The following is a 21810-nucleotide window of genomic DNA, read 5'->3' as shown; positions in this document are numbered from 1 at the left end:
AGTCCCCTTCTCCCCTGAATCCGCGTCCCCGAGCAGTGACCCTGACTTCGCCGCACTCAAGCTTGAGTTGCTGGTTTCACTGAGGAAGGACATTGCCGATATTTTTAAAAAGGAGTTTCAGGCGAAGTTCAGGGATGCGCTGTCTACTATCCAACTTGACCTGCAGGCCGTGAAAACACAGCAGGCTGGTGATAAAGTCGCTACCGAGGCTACCATATCAACACTGAAAAGTTGGGGAAATGGAGCATGCACTCTCCGGTTGCACCAATGACATAGTTCATATGAAGACTACTATCGAGTCTCTCACTGCGACCGTGACTCAATTAGAGAATAAATGTGGGGATTTGGAGTCGAGGTCACGGCGCAATAACGTTAGGATAGTCGGAGTTCCAGAGGGCCCTGACACCTGTACAACTGCTGCTGTAACGGCCTTGTTAAAAGAGGCGTTTGGTCTGGAGAAGGAGCCGGTTCTGGACCAGTCCCACCAGACCCTTCAGCCCAAGCTCAAGCCTGGTGAACGACCACGAGCTATTGTGTGCAGATTCCACTATCACAGTGACTGTGTTGATATTTTACGCCGTGTGAGAGAGATCCAGCGGATTAAAACGAGGGATTTGACCATCTCCGTTTTCCCTGACTACACAGCCAAGATAGCCCGGGCCCGGGCCGCATTTAACGAGGTTCGGCATCAACTTCGTGGTATTGAGGGAGCTCAGTATGGAATACTTCACCCAGCTCGGCTTTGCATTACATATAACGGTGTTCAGAAGGACTTTATTTCAGCGGAGGAAGCAGGAGACTACGTTAAACTCTTGACATCGGGGTGAACTGCATCACCTATATTGTGGAGGCTTTTTCACTTTTATTCTTTTTTTGCACTCGGCCTTCCAGCTCTACAGAATTCGGATTCTTATTGAAGATATTATCGGTGCATTACTTCGTCTAGATTTGGTGGACTCACTCCTCTTAAATTTACTTCTGTATTAATGTGCTTCTCTGTTTTGATGCTCTGTGGGTTAGAGTTTATTTCAATTTATTAGTGTTGTTTCCTCATCTTTACGTGCTACACTGTGTTATATTATTTGTTACAAGTCTTTAAAAGGTAAGGACATTATATTTGTTAAAGTGTGCAGACTATTTATCAGATTTGAAGTCAGTAGGGGACTTTTCTCTTATTGGAATTTTTTTTGTTTAGGTAAATTAGTTGGTTAGTTCGGCTTACTCTTTGAGTTGTTTTCACATTGTGGACAAATCTTAGTGGAAAACACTGCTGTCTCCCTTTGTTTTATGGAGACTTAGGGTGTGTTGGGGGGGAGGGGGGTCCCCACTCCGGCTTGGACAGGCACGCCTTTAAGATTTATTTGTTGGAACGTCAGAGGTAATCCTGTCAAGAGATCTAAGGTTTTTACATATTTGAAACGTTTTCCACTCGAACTTTAATTTGAAAGTAGGAGGGGTCGCTATTTTAATTGACGAAAGGTTACAGTTTTCGTCCACTAACGTTATCGCTGATGCGAACGGTAGATATATTATAGTTGCTGGTACTCTAATGCTAAGACAGGTATTGTATACGCTCCTAACTTAGATTATTTATTTATTTGTTTATTTATTTATTTATTTATTTATTTATTCGTTTTGTTTATTTATTTATTTATTTATTTTTTATATAAATGGCATCCATTTATTGTATACTTTATGGAGTTACAGACACTTCCCACTTAAATTTTTGTGCCTGTTCTTGGGTTTTTATAATATTTATATAAACAGCGACAGTTATTGAGTAGCCATGATGAGCCGGGGGGGCGGGGGTTTGGTACTTTTAATTTTGTTTTACTTTGTTTGTTTGTTTGTTTTTTCTTCTTCTTCTCAAAGACACACTTAAAGAATGATATACTGTATGTTTGACAAACTTCTCACTCACTTTGGCATTTTTTGCAAGGCAGAAGCTTGAAGGTTTGTTTTTTTCACAATGATTCTTTTCCTCCAGAGGACAGAGTCCACCTTGCACAGCTTCAAACAAAACTGGATTCAAATCTCCGTATTCTCCTGATGCTACCTCAATGACTGAACATAAGTGAGAGGACATGCCAAAGCCAATATTTTTCCTTGATGTTGGACCAGCATAATCCACCAGAACATCCTAAATGTGCCTTAGCAAGATTCTACAAGTCTTTGGAACTGTATGAACACCATTCTTTCAACAGATTTTCAATTGGTTTTTTTTTATTTTTGATGATGTTGCTGGAAAGTTATGTCTAACACATCTCCCACATGTGGTCTCTTCCAAGAAGAGATGAATGAATAATCAGTATGAAATCTATGTAAATCATTATAAAACCACCATCTGAGGAAATTTCTTTTGAAAGAATGGTGTTCATCCCCGAGCACAGTTCCAGAGACTTGTAGAATCAATGTCAAGGGCACTGAAGCTATTCTGGTGACTTGTGGTTACCAGCTTGTTTAGGAAACCCCCCCCCCCCCCCCCCCCCTAAAGATACGTTGATTTCTATTAACTACATTTAATGTACTAAGAGTTTATTGTACTATTTCCTCTCAGTATAAAAAGCCAAACGTGGAGTGAAACTCACTGAAATCTGCAGGGGTGTGATATGTGGGGCAGTGTAGTCCCAGGGTTCTAAGATAAGGGATAAGGTATGGCACAGTGCCCTTATATATACACTGCCCCTGACTCAGGATATAGAGCTAAAGAGATCAAGAGAACTGGAATAAGACACTGCTCAGTCAAATGTGCATATTGTATACACATAAAACCAAAAGAGATCTAACACCTTATCAAACATTTCAAAGAGTTTAGCACTGGGCTGGTGAATGGTGCAAATCACGGTGTGCCCCCCTGGGCCAGAGACTTGATTAATGATAGTACATGGAAACTTGAAGCACTGTCCAAACCACTGTCACAGCCAGAAACAGAGAAGCAGACAGACAGCTTAATATCAAACTACTGGTAATTAGAAATTTTCAGTTTATACATTCTAGAAACAGAGTGATCATTTTACCTCGTGGGCTCATCAAAGAACATAACTGGAGGATTGTTCACAAGCTCAAGGGCAATTGCCAGCCTCTTACACTGTCCCCCAGAGAGGAAGATAGTGTGAGTGTGGGCACATGCATGAAGTCCCAGGGCTGTCAGAATCTCTTTAACCTTTTCACCCAAAGAAAGCAGGAAGGGATAGTGAATGAATTGGAAATGTAGAAGTTAGATTATGAAGCTTAATGGGCATACTCACCAGTTCTTTCTTCACCTCGACAGTATTATTGACTTTCAGGATGGCAGACACCTAAAACAGCACGAATGCAATACAAAATGATTGATCTACATTTACAGTAAGTTTGGACAGTGCTCTGAGCCAAAAATATTATTTTAGAAAGTGAAGATATCTTGAGTAAAGGAAAATGTATATATGGCATTATTTCTCATTATGATACCATTAAATCCTATTTATGGATATCAAATTTTGTTATTGGCAGATAATTTTGCTAATTTCTAGAAATAAGGAAAATTATCTGCCAATAAAATAACACAATTTCAAGATTGAAAGATCTAGAAATAGGCATAATGATCTTATATTTGTTAAAAAAAAAAAAAAAACAATCTAATAAGAATCTAATATTCGTTGAATTTGCCTGTAGTCAATATATTTGTAATCATTTTACAATCACAGTGTCTCACCATCATGGCCTCCTGAGCTGAGTTTATCTTCTTGCATGATGTGACATGACATTTTGCGAAAGGTGCGGAGATCTCTGGGCTTTCCATTTACCAGGATTCATCCTGTCATCCCTCTTTTTCTACCACACATTTGCATGTTACCACTGAAAGGTTAGTTTTAAATCTCCATTCTTTTGGCTCTGACAGTTTTGGTATAAAGATTTGGATTAATAAATGCCTGAAACAGGCCTCTTCCTCACTTGTAGCCAGCCAGGATGTTCATCAGAGTGGACTTTCCAGCCCCTGAGGGGCCCATGATCCCAATCAATTCCTGGCTCCAGAACCTTCCAGAGAGAGACTTAAGTAAGGTCTTGTAACCTGAAAAGATACAGAGTGGAAGCCCAACATCAAAACTGTTCTCATTTGGTTTATATGGAATATTTCCAACTAGTTCCATCAAAAGATAAGAGGCATATCTTAATTTATAAACCCCAAGACCACACTACATATTTTCTGTGAAGGTGAGAAAGAGCAAATATGTGTGATTTAAGAGAGCTGGAGATCAGTGAGATGAGAAGAAAAGTAGGCTCCCAAAAGTACCTACAGTAACAAGTATCTACACTGTACTTAACATGAGGCAACTGAAATAAAAATGTTCTCTTTGTAGTTTCTATATGCCCTTTCTGTATGACAGTTAATGCACACAGAATATTATGTTGCTCACCTTCAAATTATCTCTGTGTGCCTATATTCTCTATGACTGATGAACCATAATGATTTATCAGTGATTTAATGTGAGATAGGAATAGAAGCCAACAAAATTCAAGTGAAATACAAATAGAAATGTTTTTAGGAAAAAATAAAACTTATTTATTTATTTATTTATTTATTTATTTTTACAATATCCTGGTTGCAAAAATGTACACACCAGCAGCATGCACAGAAACCCAAGTTCAAAATTAATTATTAAATGAAGTCATGTTCATGGTAAAGCATGGTGGTGGCAGCTCATGCTATAGTGCTGCTTTTCTCCAGCTGAGACTGGGGCTCTAGTGAAGATAGTGGGAATCATGGATCACTTAAAATACCGATCTATTCTAGCACAAAATCTGCAGGTGTCTGTGAGACAGCTAAAGATAAAGAAAAATTTGTCCTTCCAGGATGACAACAAGCCAAAGCACAAATCCAAGTCAACAAAGGAATTAAATTAATTTTCATGAAAACCTGTGAAATTACTTGAAGAGGGGTGCGCACAGGAGATAGTACCCTGTATTCGTTAAGAGGTGTGCACACATGCAACCAGTTTTTTTTCCCTAAAAAAATTCTATTTATTTTTCAATTGTATTTTGTTGGTTGCTATATTACATTATATCACTATACCACAAGGTAGAAAAAGATCTGCCATGATTTATAATAAACATAAACATAAAAAATGTAGGTAATATTTAGCCAATGTACTGTAAATGCTCTAGAGCTCTGATATCTATTATATCTTAAGCTACTGTCAGAGTATTTGTCCTGACAGAAGAAAACCCTTTAGTAAAATAAAAGTGCCTAACCTTGTTTCTTCCAGCATGGCCCCTCGTTGATTGTGTAGGACAGGTTGGAGAACTCCAGGTTCACGGCAGAACGTTTGGGGAGGTGAGAAATGCACTGTGCTTCAGTTATCTGATTCTTTACTTTTTTTCAGTTGGGCCAGTAATGGAGACTCCTGTGGCTGTGTTTGTGTGCCTCCATTACACAGGCTTTCTTCCATGGCAATACTAACAGATCCCAGATCAGGGGATTTCACTGCCATACAAAGACTCTTAACAAAACAAAAAGACTTATAGTCTAATATAATTACCACATCAGTCCAAAATAATTATGAAATGATTTATTAAACCATTAAACTCGACTTATATACTGTTGATTGTCTGAAAGTGATGCTGGTTATCTTAAAATGATTGAAAGTAACAATTGCACCCTACAAAAGTTCTCCGTAAATGTATTTACTATTACAGTATATGTCTGCAAAAAAAAATTATAAGTCCTTTTCTGGATGCAGATTGTATCTCCGTGTACACACAAACGGGGTTTCAGAGCCATTTTTGTATTGTTTTGATTATGGTGCCTTTCAAAAGAACCAAGATCTGGTTTCTGGCATTGTTCTTATGCTTTAAAATGGCCCATTACAGCAAATCCCTGGAGCCAAAGTGAAAGGAGCACCAGTACCAGAATCACTGATTTGATTTCACGGAAATGTGAGCAGCCTTTTCAGAGCCAGACATTGATTCAGTTCCACAGAGGACACCAGCCAGGGGAAATTTTTTCAAAACAGTAAATGAGAATTGTTTATGCCTGAACTCTGTAGAAATCTGGCTGAAATTGGTGTAAAATGAAATGAAAATAGTACACCAGAATTTAACATACATGGAAAGGTAACCCAGTGGCACACAAAACAACAACAACAACAACAACAACAACAACAACAAAAGACTGCAGATTTCTATAGTGTCACTGTAAATGGGTACAGGGTTTTTTTTTGTTTGTTTGTTTTTGTTTAAAATGTTTTTCCCCCTTAAAATTGTTCTATGTGTTTTTCAATTGTAATTTGTTGGTTGCTTTATCACATATTACTATACCACAAGGTAGAAAACGATCTGCCTTGATTTATCTTAGTTTAATTTTTTTTACATCACAAAAGCCTGCAATTTTAACAGGGTTGTAAAAATCGGTCTGAAACTGGTTTAAAATGAAATGGAAAATAGCACACCTCAGCATGATTCAAGTTATATACAAAACATAGAATTTAAAGTACATGGAAAAGTAACCCAGGTAATCACATCTCTATTGATCACATAACTGTAAAAATGAATCTTCTATATTACATGCACTGTTGTGTGTGTCCCATAGAATATTGCAAACTCAAATTGCATTTTTATGCAATGTATCATTTTTGTGTTAAAGCTTTCTGTCAGTATAAAATAATGGTAAGGGGTTAGTGTTACGGCAGACAATGCCTTTCTTGTAGGGTAAGGGCCTCACATTCAAGTTATTTGAGTGGAAGTATAAGGGTTAATTCTTTGTGAAGACACATGTACTCTCAACATGAGGCTAACATGCAATTAACTGAACAGGTTTAGACATTTCAAAATTTCTTACACCTACATTATTCTACATGGGGTTGTGTCGCTTCAAAACAGCAATCAAGAACATTTAGGACAATCAAGCAAAATAAGCTATTATGCAGCCATAATAAGTTTGCACATTTGCAGTTGGCAATAATATCCATTAAAATATAATAGAAACAATATATAGAAATAGCCTTAAAAGCTTGTGTGAATTTACCACCATAATCAGCTAGAAATCCTAAAAGCCTACCTAAAGCACTCTCATATAACGTGTATAGAAAGTAAGGAGAACTTACCTCAGCGCACACTGTAGAAGGAATTCTCTTCTCAAAACCTGAACACTGCCTGAAGTTAATCCACTGCACAGTCTGACATATAGGCTGCCAATGCCTCAGGGAGTACTTAACTATAAAAACTATTTAAAAAATAATAATAATAAAAAAAAGAGCAGTCAAGAATCTTCACTCTTGGTGATGAACAGCCTCTTTCTAAATGTACAAAATGTCAAAGCAAGAAATAGAAAAAGCCAAAACCCTTCTAGAAGTCTGTTTTAAGGTGTGACAGATCACGTTGAGAGGGAGGGAGGGAGAGAGAGCGAAAGAGAGAAAGAGACAGAGAGAGTGAGTGAGGGAGACAGAGACAGAGAGAGTTTTGAATTGACAGAAATCCATTCAAAACACATTTTAAAGCAGTCTTTTTGTTTTTTATTAGTATCTGCTGCATGTCTTGTGCAGTTGCGACACACAGAATCACTCACAGCATGTACAGTGCAGAGAGCAATTTTAAAAAGACATCAAAGATGTCAAAGATGCGTTTAAATGCAAAAGGACCAACATTTGATTTGTTAAGTAGCATTTATCCATTTATTCATCCATCAGACACATGATTGAGAAGCGAGGCAAAAGATAATCCAAGCATATTAAAGGAATCAACATGGCATTGTAACTGTGAGTTTCCACTGACTGAACAGAAAGAACTAAACACGTGGGCTGGATCTCTAATAGAGCCCATCATATTCATTTACTGTGATCAAAGGATACTCTTTCAATGAACCCAAATGCATTCAGCTGCCAATTTATTAGGTAACACCTACTGTCTATCTACAATCACTTGTATCAGGTAGTCTAAATCAATAATCACTTATAGGTATGCAATTACTGACTGTAGCTCATGGTTTGCTATTCTTATTTTTATTTGTTGGATTGTTCAGAACCCAACAGGAAACAGATTGTAGATTGGTTTAAAAATCCCAGCAGCATTTCTGTTCCTGCTGGTCACTGATGCATCACCACACAGTAATAATATAATACAGTAATAACTAATATCTTGTTAAGTGTGGTTCTAAACTCTTAGTTCCCTCTTGAGGAACCCTTAAAAAGAGCCTGACAACATAGCATTTTCCCTAACAGATAGTTTCCCAAGTTGAACCTTTTCTGAAAGATGATAACTTTGTGTATCTACAAAGTAGGTTCACCTAAACAGGAACTGTGTGCATACTGTCCATTTACTGTTCATCCCTCTTTTAAATTTGTAAATGCTGTCATCATAACATCCCATTGCTCATTTACTATTAGACGTTGTGATACTGAGTGCCTCGGAAAAAGATCATGGCAACATGCCATGGCTTGCTGATCCAAATATACATTACAGTACACCAGCTGCTGTTCTACAATTTGGCAAGTCTGAGCCTGAACTGATACAGAGATGCATTCACATACGTGTAACTTATGTGTGCTAATTTTTTATGAATCTTAGTAATGTGTCCAAAACCAAATAAGAAATTGTATTGGCTGGTGCTTCAGTTTGGCAGTTTCTACTGTTGCACCACCAATGTGTTGTGAGATCCTTCTGAAGTCAACAATTATCTCTATAGTTTTGCTGACATTTAGAGACATTGTTGTCCTTGCACCAGACCTCAAGCTGTCTCAATTCCTCTCTGTAGGCCCTGGGAGGTTCCAGTGTTCAGGTTGATGGGGAAGGTCTATGGTGGATTCTGAATGTCTGAGCCATGTTGGTCAGGAAGTCCAGAATCCAACTGCATATCAAAGAGCTACAGGTGCATCTCCAAAAATTTGACTATCGTGGAAAAAAATTTTTCTCCATAATTTAATTAATAAAGTGGAACTTTCATATATTCTAGATTCATTACATTTCACGCCTTTTTTGTTTTAATCTAGATGATTACAGCTTACAGCTGATCAATCAAAAATCCACTATCTCAAAATATTAGAATAAAGAATTTATTTAAGATTAAAACTGTCATGTAATGGAGGCTGAGACGGGTGCAAGTGCAGATAAGAGCTTTATTAGAAATAGGCAGACAAATCCATATTGAAAGGCAAAGCCGTGGTAATAAACAGGCAACAGATCAGGCGACTGGCAAACGGGCATAAACTAGGCAAAACAGAATCGAATAATGAGGACGAGAACAGGATCAAAACTATGCACGGAAACGAGGAACAAAGGTTTGGTACTGAGCCAGAATTTACACACAATACTTCGCAACAAACAATGACACACGAGGGGTTTAAATCACAAACGTAATCAGGGATGAAACACAAAAAAACAGCTGAATACAATGATGACACATAAGGGAAACAACCAATGACAATACAGGGGCGGAGACAGAATAGAAATCATAAGTTTCAGAGCACGCTGTGTGCTCCAGCGCTTTGTGCGAGGGGAAATCATGACAAAAACAAAAAAGGCTTGAAATATTTCACATTGTGTGTAATGAATCTACAATATATCAAAGTCACACTTTTTGAATTAAATTATGGGGAGAAAACAAACTTTTCCACAATATAAAATATTTTGGAGATGCACCTGTATTTGGTGACTGATCTGCTTTTACAGTTAAGAGATACACAGAACAGACACCTCACACCTATCTAAAATAAATCCTTGAAATGGAAATAGGCGATTGGTAATGTATAAAACAGTGTCACAAAAGTGACATGGAGAATTCTGACTAGATTTTATATTACTTTAGGTGAGTATATCCATTGTTTCTTTTGGATGATAAAAAATATGTGACAAAACTTATGCTAAGTAAAACTTTTATGGCACATAAATCTTTTATTGCAGACAATACTAACAGAATGCAATGTATTGTAATGCAAGCTTTCTATTGATGATTTAGGTCAAACAAGTATTGCATGAGCTTAGTATTACCAATGTTTCTAAGATGGCTTTACCATCAAAAAAGCTTGTTAATATGCAAACATCACAAGCGTAATGACGTAATTATACGAACGCGATTTCAAACATTATAGCACACATTTGCTATAATTTCCCAGATTAATAAAACTTGACATATGAGTGCATTAGACTTTTGAGTCAAAGAGGAAAAGTGCTTCAAATTCACAGACTGGCAGATGCAAACATTTATGTTGCAAAGTATTTATTTCAAATACATGTGTATAGTGAGCTGTATCTTACACATAACCAGAAAAAATACCATTATTTTGTTGTCTTAGTAATTGCACTGAAAAAATATGAAACATGCTAGATTAATTTTTGCCATCAGAATTGTTTCAGAGCGATGTACAAGAAAGGTTTTCATGCTTCTGCCCCACTTTTACCAGAACATGATAGAAATGCATCGTTAGATCAAGTAAAAAACGTGTTGTACAAAACAAATATATACATGATAAAGTAAGACATATTAAAAGTAAATGTACGTAACTGACTGAGAAATCCTGCATTAAGCATTGTCCATGATTGTTTCTGTGACCTCAAAACCAGTTTTATGCCTGGAAACTTATTTTTAGTGTCTGGATTTAGCACTCATAATGAACCTTCCACAGTGGGTCACAACCAGCATTTAAACAACCACTCTTCATTGTGGCTCTGCACTTGCTGCTGCTACAATACCATGCTGTCTGAGTTGGCTCCTCAAAATCTGATTTTTTGATTTCCAGTCCTCCACCTGGGCAAAAAAAAAATAGTGTTTCATTTTTACTTACAAAATGCTATGACTGAACTTGGATTTCTGCCTAAGTCAGGGATATTTGACTGTGTAACTCATATCATGCTAATTTACTTTTGTGAATTTTTTTCTTTTACAGTTGTTAATAATTTGTCACACATTGATTGGTCAGAGGTAATAACAACTGTCTTTGGCCTAAATCAACGTAATCTGAAGGAAATTAAATAAACATAAAAGAAATGGGCTGACTTCTTGCCGTAAAAGCTGGTTGTCCATCCTCAGCCTCTCCAGTGTGTTGAGCTCCTCTGCTAATCGATTATTACTTTGTCGCAGCTCCTGAATGTAATCACAGGCCTTTGAGAGGATCCCTCCTTTACTCTGTAGAAAACCACAAAGGAGAAAATGACATCATATTGCCCCATTACCTGTGACAAGTAGTGAACTACCAGACAAACTAAAACCAACCTGTCCTGTCTTGGTGGCGTCCAACGTGCAGTCTGGAATGGTCTTGGAAAGCTGAACAATCCAGTTGTTAATCTTATCTCTGCGCCTTCGTTCAACTATAAATCAGTAAATAAAAATATTGCTCTGCTGTGTCGAGATTCCTTTTGTCTGATACTTCAAAACAGCAAACAGGCAAGAGACTGCTTTAAAACTGAGGTGACCACTCACCTTCGTTGTGTTGTGCTCGCCGTTTCTCATCTCTAGATGTCCTTGGTGCCTCTGACTTACTGTTAGTATAAAAGATACCTTTTCAGAAGTCTAGGCACACAAATCTCATAATACTGTACATACTACATAAAAATAGCTATTACATGCTATTCTAAATGAAAAGATTAGATTACGTGTTGCAAGTTTGTGTGCGAGGTGCAATAGATCTCTGGGTTGCTCCTGTCAGAACCTCCTGGGGTGACATCATCACATATAACTGACCTTTATCAAAGATGAAGGAAAAATACAGTGAGCTTTGTATATAAGCAGTCCCATATACAAAATATACACTAGGAACATTTTAGCATATAAAACAGTACACGACCTCTATCATAACTGTATAAGCTGCTACTGTACAAGCTGTGTACAAACTACAAATGATGAGATGGTGAAAAATGTGACATAGTGCATGCACTAACTATACACAGCTATACACACTATTATTATGCTATTCACAGCAACTATTTCGCAATAGACTCTGTTCACACTTTCTGGCTGAATGAGAATACCTATTCTATAAGTCATTTATATGATTGGCAATTTACAGTAACAATTACAATAGTAAAAGTGGTCAAAGCATCAGCTCAGACTAAACGCAAAATCTAATGACCGTGAAAGCAATCTCTGCATCTACCAAAATGAAGTGAGCAGGGTAGTGTCACATTTTATTTATTTTTTCTTATTTATAATTTTTTTTTAAATAATCATTTTTACTTCTAAAATTAACACTTTAATTAATACTCTTATGTGCAAATGGGTGCTTTTGGAAAGTGAAGATTTAATGTTTTTTTCATGCTTGTAAGACAAATTACATTAAATTAAAGAAAAAAAAATGCTGGAAAAAAATTTGAAATTGTACATGACTCCCAACACCAAAGTGGTAATAAGATTTTTAAAAAACTGATCAATACAAATCACAACAGTAACAGTGGTGTTGCTTATGTTTGCCAGATTATAACAACTTTTATTCAGTAAAACCTGTAAGTGTGAAAAGGGTCTATTATGAAAACATGAATACTAGAGGGTGTCCCAAAGTGTCACGTAATGGAGTTGGAGACGGATGCAAGTGCAATTTAAAGCTTTTATTAAAGAGACAGACAGACAATTTCAAAACGCAAGGCAAAAACTTAGACAAAAAACAAGCGAGGGGTCAGGCGATCAGCAAACGGGCATAAACAGGGCTTCGAAGAGAATCGAGGATGAGAACAGGATCAAAACACCAGGAAACGAGGACAAAGATCAAAGGTTTAGTATGGCTCTGGCGGCAAAACACAGAAACGCACTGTACTTTGCCTTGAACAGACATACGAGGGGTTTAAATGCTAAACAAAATCAAAGTGGGAAATGAGAACAGCTGAGACATTTAGAAAATATCCAATAACATAATAGGGGAGGAGACAGGACAGAAACCAAAACAAAACACATGTTAAAAGTAAACAAACTCAATGTCAATGAAAACCCGGAACCGTGCGCTGTTGCGCTTTGGGCTGTTGAGCGCACTGTTCACTCCGGCGCTCAGTGCAAGGGGAAATCCGTGACAGAGTTCCCCAAAAAACAACCCCCCACCCCACAGCGGTCCAGGCCCTCTGTGCAAAATGTCCACACAGCCCACCAGGTCCAGAGGCTAACTTTGTCCATAAAGTAGCTGGTTCCCAGAGGAGTCAAGGAAAAGTCATGAGGCTGAGGCAGGATCGCCGGGGTTGTGAGGGGGGAACAAGGCTTGGGAGGTCACGTTGCCAGCCTCAGGTGTGAGCTGGTCTTGGGAGGCTTTGCCATAGGCCTCAGACAGGAGCTTGAATTGGTGAGCCATGTTGTCGGCCTCACGTGTGAGCAGAGTGTGGTGGGCCATCTCGTCAGCCTCTGATTGGGACATGTCTCTGTGGCCCGTCTCGTCAGCCTCTGATTGGGACATGTCTCTGTGGCCCGTCTCGTCAGCCTCTGATTGGGACTTGTCTCTGTGGCCCGTCTCGTCAGCCTCTGATTGGAACATGTCTCTGTGGCCCATCTCGTCAGCCTCTGATTGGGACATGTCTCTGTGGCCCGTCTCGTCAGCTTCTGATTGGGACATGTCTCTGTGGCCCGTCTCGTCAGCTTCTGATTGGGACATGTCTCTGTGGCCCGTCTCGTCAGCCTCTGATTGGGACATGTCTCTGTGGCCCGTCTCGTCAGCCTCTGATTGGGACATGTCTCTGTGGCCCGTCTCTTCAGCCTCTGATTGGGACATGTCTCTGTGGCCCGTCTCTATAGCCTCTTATTGGGACATGTCTCTGTGGCCCGTCTCTTCAGCCTCTGATTGGGACATGTCTCTGTGGCCCGTCTCGTCAGCCTCTGATTGGGACATGTCTCTGTGGCCCGTCTCTTCAGTCTCTGATTGGGACATGTCTCTGTGGCCCGTCTTGTCAGCCTCTGATTGGAACATGTCTCGGTGGGCCGTCTCGTCAGCTTCTGATTGGAACATGTCTTGGTCAGCCGTCTCATCAGCCTCTGACTGGAATAGAGATGTACTGGTATGAAAATTTCATATCACGATCATCGTGACCAAAACTATCATGGTTATCAGTATTATCACGGTATTGTTAAAATGTGCTGAAAATGTGCAAAAAGTACTGATACACACACTGAAATCATCTAAACTGGTTTTATATTTGACTATAAAGTATTGGGCGGTTGTCACTAGGCTTGCTGCTATAGTTGGTGTTCCCGGTGTTACACCTGGTGTTCGGCTGCACACTGATTACATCACTTGCCCACTGCGGCACCGCCGCACTATTGTGCTTTTTTATAATAACAAAAATCATATAGCTCAGTTAGAGAACGGAGGCTACAATTAAAAACTGAACACTTATAAAAAATAATGAACCTACCATTCAAGCAATTGCGAATTGTCACTAATTTGAATGTGAAAGTGAAATGCACACAGCCACACAAACATTCATAAGTGATTTAAAAAAGGGAAAACTGCTAACGAAGTGCCAAAGCCCCTTTCGCATTAACTTTCTTCTGGCAAGCGCTGCAGACAGGGTTACCATCTTCTATTAAGTTTCCCTCAGAATTTTTCTAAAATCCAAAATATGACCACACTTTGGATTTGGTCCTCTTAGAAGGTTGTAAATTCTCCCAAGCAATGTCATTGACTTCCACCATGTTTTCACACTCAAAAAACAATGTTGCATGCTACATCTGCGTTATACTCATGCTGTGTGTGTGTGGACAGCTTTTACCGCAAGTTTTACAAATCTTGATAATCGCACACGCTTTTAATGATAATTAAATGTGACACATTAATACTAACCATCAGGGTATTTTATCATGGTTTATCAACCGGTAACCGTTTCATCCCTAGACTTGAAGCATGTCTCGGTAGACCGTCTCGTCTGCCTCTGACTGGAAAATGGCTCAGGAGGCCATGCCGTCGACCTCTAACTAGAACTGAACCCGGGAGGTCGCCTCGTTGACCTCTATCAGGATCATGGCTGGATAGACCAGTTCATCTGTCTTATACTAAGGCTCAGGAGATGAGGTTGTCACGTTGACCTCCAGCTGGAGTTCTGCAGGGGAGACAACCTCGTGGGTCTCAGGCTGGAGCTCTGGAGATGAGGCCGCCCTGTTGGCCTCTGGCTGGAGCTGGGCTGTTTAGGCCGCCCTGTCAGCCTCTGGCTGGAGCTGGGCTGTTTAGGCCGTCCCGTCAGCCTGCTCATAGTAGGTGGTGAACGACAGGATCCGACAGGCTGGCCTCCCCCAAAAGATTTTCCAGGTTGGGGGGTGTACTCTGGGCTCCCGAACACCTTCACAAATAGTCCCACAAACTGAGTTATATTGCTAAGTCCACTGGATCTTGTGGTCAGTGGAAACTACACCCACTGGAGGGCTGGGCCAAAGAACCGGGACAAAATAAACTCTAGCCATTGCATTGGCAGTCGAAAAGAAAATATTCGGGATAACCAAAAAACCATCATACGGGTCTGGGGGACTCATGGCAGTCCACTGAGGAAACATGACTGAGTTGAACGATGGCATTGTTAAACTGGTGTGACATCTCCTTCGCTTTCCTGATGCATCCATGTTGGAGGTGAAGTATTCTGTCATGTAATGGAGTTGGAGATGGCTTGCATCCATCTGCAGTTAAAGCTTTTATTAAAGACATAGGAAGACAATTCCAAAACGCAAGGCAAAAACGTAGTAAAAAAAAACGAGGAGTCAGGCAATCAGCAAACGTGCATGAACAGGGCTTCGATGAGTATCGAGGACGAGAACAGGATCAAAACACCAGGAAACGAGGACAAAGATCAAAGGCTTAGTATGGCTCTGGCAGCAAAACACAGAAACGCACAGTACTTCACCTCTACAGACACACAAAGGGTTTAAATACTATACGAAATAAAAGTGGGAAATGAGAACAAGTGAGAAAATATCCAATAACACAACAGGGGCGGAGACAGGACAGAAACCAAAACACACATCAAAGTAAACAAAGTCAATATAACCCAGGAAGCGCGCGCTGTCACTGTTGAGCACGCTGCTTGCTGCAGTGCTCAGCGCGACGGGAAATCCGTGACACAGGTCTCCATACATAGGGGAATGTAACACTTCTTAGCTAAATGTCTTTCAAAATTTTTCATACTTATAATTTAATAAGCATGACTTAATATATATATATATATATATATATATATATATATATATATATATATATATATATATATATATATATATATATATATATATATATACACACACACATACACACACACACACACACACACACACACACACATATAGAAAATTTCAGATAGCCTTTAAGAATGCCGCTCACAAAAGAACATATTAAAATCATTGAAATCGGAAAGCTGTCGCAAGATTAAGATGGACTTTGACAGGAAACATGGTAAGCATCTCACATAGACAACACTGTTAACAAACTTAATAACAAATTCAAAAAAGATTGGAAATGTTGCTGAACAACCAAGAAGTGCACAGACGTCTAGAAACATCCTCTGACGAAGGCACAACTGAGGTGGTGCTGGCACACATAGTCCCCTATATATGGAGAATTTTGAGACACCCTGTTTTATGCCATTCTAGCTTAGCGTATGCTAAAAATCAAGACTTTTTACATTACCTGTAGGTGTGCCCTGGCTGAGGATTGTGTCAGAGGCCTGCACACCAGTGACCATAGTGCCTGTTGTAGCATCCGAAATAGTGGCAGGGTAATAGGTGTAATGGGTTTCTGTCCCATCTCCCTCTAAGGCTTCAGACTGAGAGAACACAGCCTATTTACATGGACCAACAGCAGTATTAGTTACACTGACAGAATGAGAATCAGTTACGAAGAATGTAACATACATCACCATACACTTGCCTGTGTAACAGGCTGGGTTGTAGCAGGAAACCCAGCAACAACACTAACAGCTGTGGTGCCATCTGTTTGAGCCTCCAACTGTCCATCTCCCACCTGAATTACCCTATATGTCACCTGCAAAAAATGTGAGGATCACTAACGTCTAGTACAACATGTCACTTAAGATCCTATTGCTTGTTAGACAATGCATATTCACTCCAACCACTCGAAATGAGACATGCTCAACAGAGCAGCGTAATACTACTTCACAGTTTACAACCTCCTCACTTCTACTCCTGTCCTACCTGACCGATGGGAGGGTACAGTTCCCCTACCTGCCCCCCAGCTCCCTCTGTCTTGAACAGGTATTTTATGGGCTGCTCGGAGGAAAACGTGGCAGCTGACTGAATAGTTGTAATTGCTGAAGGATCCTCAGCAGTAGCCACTACCCCTGAAAGAACATCAGAAATGCAGCATTTTAGTCAGTGGCATATCAATACGATTTCTGTTGTAAGGAATAAAACATGATAGGGCATGTAACTGTAGGAAAAGAATCCAGAACAGTTCATTATTTTTCCAATAACAGCACATCCCAAAGCGATAGGCCATAGCAATTGAACTATTTTCATATTAACGAATGACACATCATGTTTTTAAGCATTTATAGTTACATTTAATGTTGTGAAATGTCTGTGAGCCAATTTACAAATTATACAGTCACTCTAAACAGTTCTAAATTCAACAGGCTTTTTTTTTTAAATAAACAAACAAACAAAAAAACACAACTTGTCATATTGCAGAGAAACTGAAACGCACAAAGCAGAAAGTTCGGTCCTGAAGACTTTCTCATGGAAGAAACCTAACCAAAACAATTATATGTTTTCCATTCTTAAATATCAAAATGTTTTATTCATATGCAGTCATGGGTAAAACAACGAACACCCTTCTTCAATTACAGAATCAACCACATAACCTTCGGTGTCAACAAATAAACCCCCACAGGTTTCATGTATGTAGTCATTTTTCCCCTCCAAAATGTAAACCAGTATATTCAGAAACCAGGTGGGGGAAAATTAAATACACCCTTCCAACTTCCACAATCATTAAGACAGTAATTAGCAGCTAGGTGCTATTAAAGAAATGCACAAGATTAGTTCATCTTCAAGACGACTCACTATATCTGTAAAAGCAGAACTTTTGGCAGTGTGGTGTTCTGGAGCACTCAGGTGTGTGTCTAGAAAATGCCACGTAGAAAGGACATCAGTCATGACCTCGGAGAAGCAAGTGTTGCTAGTTGCCAATCTGGGAAGGGTTATTAGGCCATGTCCACACAATTTAAAATTCATCATTTTACAGTAAGAAGGACAGTTTACATATGGAGAGCCTTCAAGACAGTTGCCAATATTCCCAGTAATGAGCGTCCCAGCAAATTCAATCCAAGGTCAGACTGATTAATGCTGAGATATAAATAAAAACCCAAGACCCATGCGACGTACAGACCTCAGTAAGCACAAAATGTTTATGTTTATGAAAGCACAACCAGAAAAAGACTGAAAAACTATGACTTTCAGGGAAGGGTGGCTAGGAAAACACCCCTTCTGTCCCAAAAGAATATGGAGATAGACTTAAGTCTGCAAAACTGCATCTGAACAAACAATAAAAGTTCTGGAACAATATCCTTTGGACTAATAAAACCAAGGTAAAGATGTTTGGTCATCATGCACAGGCCCATGTTTGGTGGAAAACCAATTGCAACGTATCGCCACAACCACCTCATACACACTTTGTGGCTTAGTGGTTAAGACTATGGGTTACTGATCGGAAGGTCAGGGGTTCAAGCCCCAGCACTACCAAGCTGCCACTGTTGGGCCCTTGAGCAAGGCCCTTAACCCTCTCTGCTCCACAGCTGATACAAGTGGTGCTCTGACTCCAGCTTTCTGACAAGCTAGGGTATGTGAAGAAAAGAATTTCACTGTGCTCTAATGTATATGTGACCAATAAAGACTCATTATGATGGTGGGGTGATGATTTGGGCTTGTTTTGCGGCCACAGGACCTGGGAAACTTGTAGTCATTGTGAACTCCATTTTAAACCAGAATATTCTTGAGACAAATGTGAGATTATCTGTCCAGCAGCTTAAGCTGGGCTGAAATCGGGTCATGCAGCAGGTCAATGATCCCAAACACACCAGCAATTTGACATCTGAATGGCTAAAGAAAAAAAAAAGGTGTTGGAATGAAGAAGTCAAAATCCAGACCTCAACCCCATTGAGATGCTGTGGTGGGATCTTGAGAAAGCTAAGCATAAACAAATGCCCTCAAACAGCAATGAACTGACGCATGTTGTAAAGAAGAGTGGACCAAAATTTCTCCAAAACGATGTGAGAGACTGAAACTCCTATATAAAATGTTTACTTCAAGTTATTGTTGCTAAAAGTAGTTCTAAATGTTACTGAATTATATGTTTTTTTGTTGTTACCTGAGGTTATTTGTTTATCTATAGAAGTTGGTGAAGGCCACACAATTATTATTTAGGCACTGATAACTAAAAACATAGAATTAAAGGAGGGTGTACTTTCTTTATCCTATGACTAGATTAACTAGATAACTAGATTTCAATTATGTGACGCATCCACCATACAAGTCCTTGTGAAGGAGTTATTACTATAAAATCAATAACATATTATGACTACACCAAAACAAACCTATGATAAGATATGCAGCTGTATCTACTGTCGGAACTGCCGTTATACAAAAATATAATCATTTGTTTATTTTCGCTCCAGCAACGACGCCACAGCTGGATAGTGCATTGCATGCAACAATGCCATGCAAAACACAGACTGACAGCCAGTAGAAAATGTAGTAACAATGTAACGATCTATAGCAAGAACTTATTTATAGTGAACACAGACAAGAGGAGTGAAACAAACAGTGTCCAATCAGATTAGTGAAAATAGCACGTTCACCTCACACCTCCAGGTTTGGGGGTTCGATTCCCGCCATTGCCCTGTGGTGTGTGTGGAGTTTGCATGTTCTCGCCATGCTGCAAGAGTTTTCTCTGGGTACTTCGGCTTCCTTCCCAAGTCCAAAGACATGCATGGTAGGCTGACTAGCATGTCCAAAGTGTCCATAATGTATGAATGGGTGTGTGAATGTGTATATGTGATCACGCCCTGTGATGGATTGGGTCCAGAGTGTACCCCGCGTTGTGCCCGATGCTTCCTGGGATAGGCTCCAGGTTCCCCACGACCCAGTAGGATAAGCGATATGGAAGATGGATGGATATAAACATCTCAATTACATTACCATCCTAAAAATGTTTACCCAGTATTATGGGTTTCATCAGGTCTCAGTGCTCCAAATCCACAGCTAATATTAACTCCACAGCAACTACGTATTGTGACAAAATATTTGTCACACCACCCAGACCTATTTATTTATTATTATTATTATTTGTGTATTTTTACATAATTATTGTAGTATAATTATAGGTTAATTATACCTTCTTCAATTACAGGAACATTGCAATCAGGGTCCGGACTTTTCTGTTGCCTAAAAATCAAGTGGTCAGTGGGAAAACATCAGAAGTATGTAATGTAATGTACAAATAATAAAATCAATAACATTTAACTGAGAGGAGGAGGCAAGCATCCCGCTAGCGCACAAATATATTGGAAGCAGTGACCCTTTCATTTCCACCGGCATGTGAAACAGCAAGTCCTGCTTAATCCACCCTTCTGCAAAATAAAAACAGACAAATCAAACTCAGTCCAAATGCAAAGACGCACAGTAATTGCGCTCGAATGAAAATAAGTGGCATTCGTGTTTGTTATTTATTTATTTTTTTAAGCGTGATCATCTTATAAAATCAAGCTAATACAGCTAGTTAGCTAGCTTGGGAGACGTTTTTGCACCATAGGCCGTGCTACACAAAGACACTACACACTCAGCGTTCGGACATTATTTAAAACTGTATTTAAATCTATGATTTGTGCATAAAAGGAAAGAGATAAACAAGCTACCTGTTTACCCGAGTGAACTAGGCATCCGCATAGATAGCTAACGCTTACTGTGCTGCTAAAACTCGCCAGATTTTTTCTGCTTTTTCTGATGCGATTTAAGGATTAATTCCACATGCTTAATACAAGATTTTATAAAGCGCATATATTCAAATCTTTATCTATTTAAATACCAAGAATACACAGTTTCACCACACAGCTTACCGCTTACTATACTCCTGTATTGTTTACTTGCACCGGTATGGTCCGGGTTGCCAGATCAGTAGGATTTAAGGAAAGAAAGAAAGATAGAAATCAACCCTCCCCCACCTCTCTCTCTCTCTCTCTCTCTCTCTCACACACACACACACACACACACACACACACACACACACACACACAGAGAGAGAGAGAGAGAGAGAGAGAGAGAGAGAGAGAGAGAGAGGGAGTCAAACCTCAAACCTTCCCTGCTTTACATTAACCAAATACAATGCATTCTTTACAAGGTAATGACATACATATTTAACAAAACAAAACAGATTTTCCCTACTGGAAAATCCAGCTTATATGTCTGACCAGCTATGAAAACACAGGCCGAGCTGTTCACACTCCCTGCTGAGAAAAACAAAACAATAAAAAACTAAAAGAAACCCTCATAGAATTTGTAATGGTTATAATGGGAATTGAATTAGTTTTAATGGAAACTGTAATGGTTCCCATTGGTCTCTTCTGATAATTTGTAGAGATGCACTGATACTAAATTTCTCAGCCGATGCGATAACCGATTAGTCAGAGTGATATTGGCCGATACAGATACCAATAGTTCTGCCTTTTATGCCTTCTTTTAAATTAGATCAAAAGGTGATCAAAAAATCATAGATCAAAAAGTGCAGGCTATTTGTTGGTACCTCGAATAGTGAAGGCTACAGCAGGGGGAACAGCTTTCTCTTACAAAGCCCCACAGTTATGGAACAGCCTTCCAATTAGTTTTCGGTACTCGTACACAATCTCAGTGTTTAAGTCTAGTCTGAAAACGTATTTGTTTAC

General features: G+C 39.3%; 1 protein-coding gene across 10 annotated transcripts; it reads right to left on the bottom strand.

The window, feature by feature from the left end:
- Window positions 1-9066: 9066 nt before the first annotated feature.
- usf1 (upstream transcription factor 1) lies at window positions 9067-21111 on the bottom strand. 10 transcript variants are annotated; one of them, XM_017490103.3, is made up of 12 exons: window positions 20989-21085; window positions 20788-20866; window positions 20430-20502; window positions 20268-20317; window positions 17069-17214; window positions 16785-16898; window positions 16545-16695; window positions 11560-11647; window positions 11387-11445; window positions 11180-11274; window positions 10964-11092; window positions 9067-10714 (listed from the first exon to the last, which is right to left on the bottom strand). In XM_017490103.3, the coding sequence occupies exons 3-12, from the start codon at window positions 20468-20470 to the stop codon at window positions 10625-10627; spliced, it is 963 nt and encodes a 320-aa protein (XP_017345592.1). In that variant the 5' UTR covers window positions 20471-20502; window positions 20788-20866; window positions 20989-21085; the 3' UTR covers window positions 9067-10624.
- Between the last annotated feature and the right edge of the window lie 699 nt (window positions 21112-21810).

This window comes from Ictalurus punctatus, chromosome 17, assembly GCF_001660625.3.
Source record: "Ictalurus punctatus breed USDA103 chromosome 17, Coco_2.0, whole genome shotgun sequence".
Lineage (NCBI taxonomy): Eukaryota > Metazoa > Chordata > Actinopteri > Siluriformes > Ictaluridae > Ictalurus > Ictalurus punctatus.
The sequence above is the reverse complement of the archived record's forward strand: the minus strand, read 5'-3'. Positions and strand labels throughout refer to the sequence as shown.